Below are 4,314 nucleotides of genomic sequence, written 5' to 3' on the forward strand. Positions count from 1 at the left end.
CAGCAAAAAAGATGAAATGTGATCATTGCAAATCAGATCCAACAAACACTCGGAAGGTTTATAATGTGATTCAAATCAGATTCCTGCAGACGCCTCTCAGCCCGGACGCTCTGGACGCTCCTATCAGATATCAAGATGTCTTTTGTGTCACTCGCAGCGTGACGCACAACGTAGACGTCAAACTAGAAGTGCATCAGAGCGGCTACGAGCACAGCAGCATGAAGACAACACAGAGGACAACAGCCTGTGAGCGACCACTGCAACATGATGGACTGTTAGGAGGGATCCTCACTTCTCTTGTTTCTGCGTGTGAAAGTCTCGTCACCAGAGAACATAGTGACCAACACCTACATCGGTACCAAGCGTCTCGTGCAGACAGGCTGCTGTCTCAAAAACCTGGTCTGATCACTGACCAATAACAGAGCAGATGATCTGTCGTAATGATCTGCTTTGAGTCTACCTGCAGTCTGAACGTAACCAGGTGATGATGCAATGCAGCAGCGTGCAGGTGAAGTCAGGTGTGAAGTCAGTTGTGCTGTCAGTCATGTTGTCAGTCACAGGTCTGCTCGATACTTTCAGTTCTGTTGAAGTTCAGTGACTTCCTGTAATGACTTTATGATTGTCAGGACAGACTGAGAGCTTCATGTCTCGATCCTGAAACATTTCACCTGAATCTGCTTCACTCACTGACCGGACTCATCAGCAGACAGACGTGATGCCAGCGGTGTGTTAATCTGTATCAGAGGTGCTGACTAACATCTACTGATTGAGGCCGTACTGGACCGGGTTCAGTTGTTCTGACGGACGTGTTCTTCCATCGCAGAGAGCAGACAGAAGGAAGCTGAAACACTCAAGTCAATCAAATGGTTCTTTAATAACAAACAGATACATGAATAAATAAATGACAGGTCACATGAACATGAGACAACCTGCTCCAGAGTTATGTACAACATCAGCAGAATATTTCAGCAGCTGTTTCCTTCATGACATCTTTGGACTTTCTTCAGGAAGTCAGACATGTTGAGAAAATACAAACTGGTTCCTGACTTCTTCTGGAACCTCCTCTCGTCCATCTACATTCCTGCTGATAATTATTGTCCTCATACATTCAGACGCAGTCACGAACACTGGCGCTCTGCAGTCTAACTGATGGAGGGAGTCCGTTTCCGGGTGTTGTCGGTGTGGACTAGTGACGTGGCCGAGAGCCCGGCGGACCCGCCGTCTTTCCCCGACTTGGCGAACGGGAACACTTCTCTGGTCAGTCGTGTCACGAGGCACGGCATCTCTTTCTTCCCATCAAAGTCGCGACCTTTGGCCTGGAAGGTGTAGGCCACTCTGTGGGAGAGGCGGGTCATCAGGCGAGTCAGCTCCAGGTCACGAAGGCCTTCCTCCTTTAATAAAGTGCAGAAGGTCTGGAGGAAGACTGATCCCAGGGGGTGCATGAAGGCTCCGTAACCTGAGGAGAGGACGGAGGAGAGACGGGTTAAACAGAGAAGATGATCCAGAGACAAACGCACAGATCATCAACCATCAACCATCAATCATCAACCATCAGTCATCAATCATCAACCATCAATCATCAACCGTCAACCGTCAACCATCAACCATCAATCATCAACCATCAACCATCAATCATCAACCATCAATCATCAACCATCAACCATCAATCATCAATCATCAATCATCAACCATCAACCATCAATCATCAACCATCAACCATCAATCAACCATCAACCATCAAGAGATACATGTTTATTCATGTTTACATACTGTTGACCAGAAATGTCTCTAAATGTTTTAGGGGTCATTAAGGTTTGCATGGTTCTTTCAGGGGGGTTAGTGGTCATTGGGATGGTTCTACAGGTCATTTAATACGTTTCAGTGGTTATTGATGAGGTTCTGATGTCGTGGCTTTGGCTTGACTTGATGGCTTTTGAGGGGGGTCTACAGGTACTTGGGGAGGTTCTTGTAGTCACTGATAATGTTCTTGTGGCTCTTTCAGGTTGCTGTGGTCATTTAGGAGGTTGTAAGTGTAGTTCAGGAGATTTAAGTCGTCTGTGAGGAGGTTTTAATGGCCAGTGTTGATGGTGTAGAGGTTCTATAGAGGTTCTCGGAAAGGTTCTAGCAGCCACTGAGGAGGTAATTTAGTATTTTAGGGTTTCTCTTAGGTTCCTGGGGTTTTGTGGTTCCTCTGGGGGTTGTAGTGGTCAGTGAGGACCTTCTAAAGGTTCTTCAGGATGTTTTAGTGGGCTTCAGGGGGTTTTAGGAGGCCCTGAGGTGGTCAGACTTTCATGTATTACATTTGACTGAATTGATCTCAGTGTTTCACTGAAACTTCGACTGGACCAGCTCCACCTGCAGCTCCACACAGCTGGAGGTCTGTGTGCAGTGAAGCAGGACAGGTGTTTACCTGGTGGTGTGGCGTACATCACAGCTGTATCTACAGGAAGTGAGAGATACTGCGAGAAGCTGCTCTCTCTGCTGTCATCAGCTGAATCCACCTCCACACCCGGATCCACAGCTTGTCCTCGACAGGCCTGCAGAGACAGACAGCAACAACACAACGTCCTCAGTAACACAACCTGAAGGAGAAGCTTTCATCTGCATCAAAGTCCTGCTGCTGACAGGACAGCCTGCTCTCCTCCTGCTGCTCACCTGTACTCACCTGTACCAGGAACACTTTGGCCTTTTCCTCCATGTATTCGTTGTCAAAACACGAGAAGATCCACGACAGTCGGACGGGTTTCCCATCGGCCCCGAACACGCAGTCCTCCTCCCCGTGAGACGACAAGACGGCCAGAAAACAGTCCTTCACGGGCCGCCGGCTCTCTGCAGCGCACACACACACACACACACACACACACACACACACACACACACACACACACACACACACACACTGGGTCAGTCCTCATCTATGACTTTGTTCTCCTGACCAACACAAACGTCTCCATCAGAGCTGGATTACATAACCAATAATCACATCCAGGTCGCTGTTCTCCACTTTATCTATGAAAGATAATCAGCTGTAAAACTCCACATCAACCTTCAGCCTGTCTGATATCTGTGTGTGTCCTCTGAACACACAGGCTGCCTGCTTATATAAAGCTCAAGTCATTCAGTCGTTATTTTGTACCCAGATTGTTGTTTGTGGTCGTTGTTGAGGTTTAATGACGGGACAGACGTGCTGTAAAGATGAGTTCCTGTTTGCTACGTGAAGTTTTAAAGGAAAGGCTCAAAGCTTGGTGCAGTTTGCAGGATCTCCATGTTTGATGTTGGTGTCTGTGTCACACTGATGTCAGTCAGCGTGGAGAGGCTGACAGCAGAGGGCGAGCACAGACTCTCTCTGGGTTCAAACATGAGTTAAACTGTCACCAGAGATTCACAGGTTCACGCTGGAGGGGCAGATTATTCTGGAGTGTTTCCTGAGATCTGAACACGTCTTATAATAAATCAGTGAGTAAATAAAGCAGCAGCGTGTGTTCTCTGCACAGCAACAGACGACCTGCGCTCCCATCAGTCAGTACACACATTAATACACATAGAAACACACTGACAGAGTGTGTGTTGTGTGTGTTACCTTTCTGAAACAGCTCATAGATCTCGTCTGCGCTCAGGTCGATGTGGATGTCCACCTTGAAGCCCAGTTTGCTGAGGGTGCGGTGGAGTTTCTTGGTGTCCTTGTTGGCTCCAGGTCTCCTCTGCAGACTCACCCCCTGATCAAAGTGTGCCACAGACACCAACACTGCCCTGTTACACTCCCCCCTGTGATCCATCGGTCGTCTCCACTGCAGCATGCTGCTTCTTCTTCTTCTTCTTCTGCTCCTTTGTGTGTCCATTACGTCTCTAACAGACTTTGTATCTCTGCACAGGAGTTCAGGCGTGGCTGCCCGTATATGGATGTACTTTTCAGACAGGAACATGGATCACGTGTGTTTATGTAACACCGTGTTGTGTCACCGTCTTCCCACAAGCGCTCGGAAACAACGCTGTTTTCCTCAGGTGTTCCAGGTGAGTCATGACCTGTTTCCTTCAACTACGTGAGGAGAGGAGTAAATACCAAGCATGTCTGCACATGACTGACGTCTGCAGTGACTCACACAATCAACGTGATGAGAAAACGAAAGAAATCCAAAAGAAAACATCTAAAAGCTGCACTTAACAACACTTTTGTTTGGTGCATTAACACAGTTTACAACAAAAATCCTGCTTTTACTTTAAAGACTGAGACACAATGATCTGCTGACATCAGACAGAGCAACAGTCAGTCTGCAGGGACACTTTACTGCACTGAGTACTTTTACTTTTAACACT

General features: G+C 47.5%; 1 protein-coding gene across 1 annotated transcript; it reads right to left on the reverse strand.

The window, feature by feature from the left end:
• Positions 1 to 855: 855 nt before the first annotated feature.
• LOC311275030 (caspase-7-like) lies at positions 856 to 4,069 on the reverse strand. The gene is made up of 4 exons (XM_084383166.1): positions 3,581 to 4,069; positions 2,666 to 2,829; positions 2,411 to 2,537; positions 856 to 1,456 (listed from the first exon to the last, which is right to left on the reverse strand). Exons 1-4 carry the CDS (start codon positions 3,921 to 3,923, stop codon positions 1,143 to 1,145), a joined length of 948 nt encoding a protein of 315 aa, XP_084239292.1. The 5' UTR covers positions 3,924 to 4,069; the 3' UTR covers positions 856 to 1,142.
• Positions 4,070 to 4,314: the final 245 nt, after the last annotated feature.

Source organism: Pagrus pagrus (genome assembly GCF_965226575.1).
Source record: "Pagrus pagrus genome assembly, chromosome: 19".
Classification (NCBI taxonomy): Eukaryota; Metazoa; Chordata; class Actinopteri; order Spariformes; family Sparidae; genus Pagrus; species Pagrus pagrus.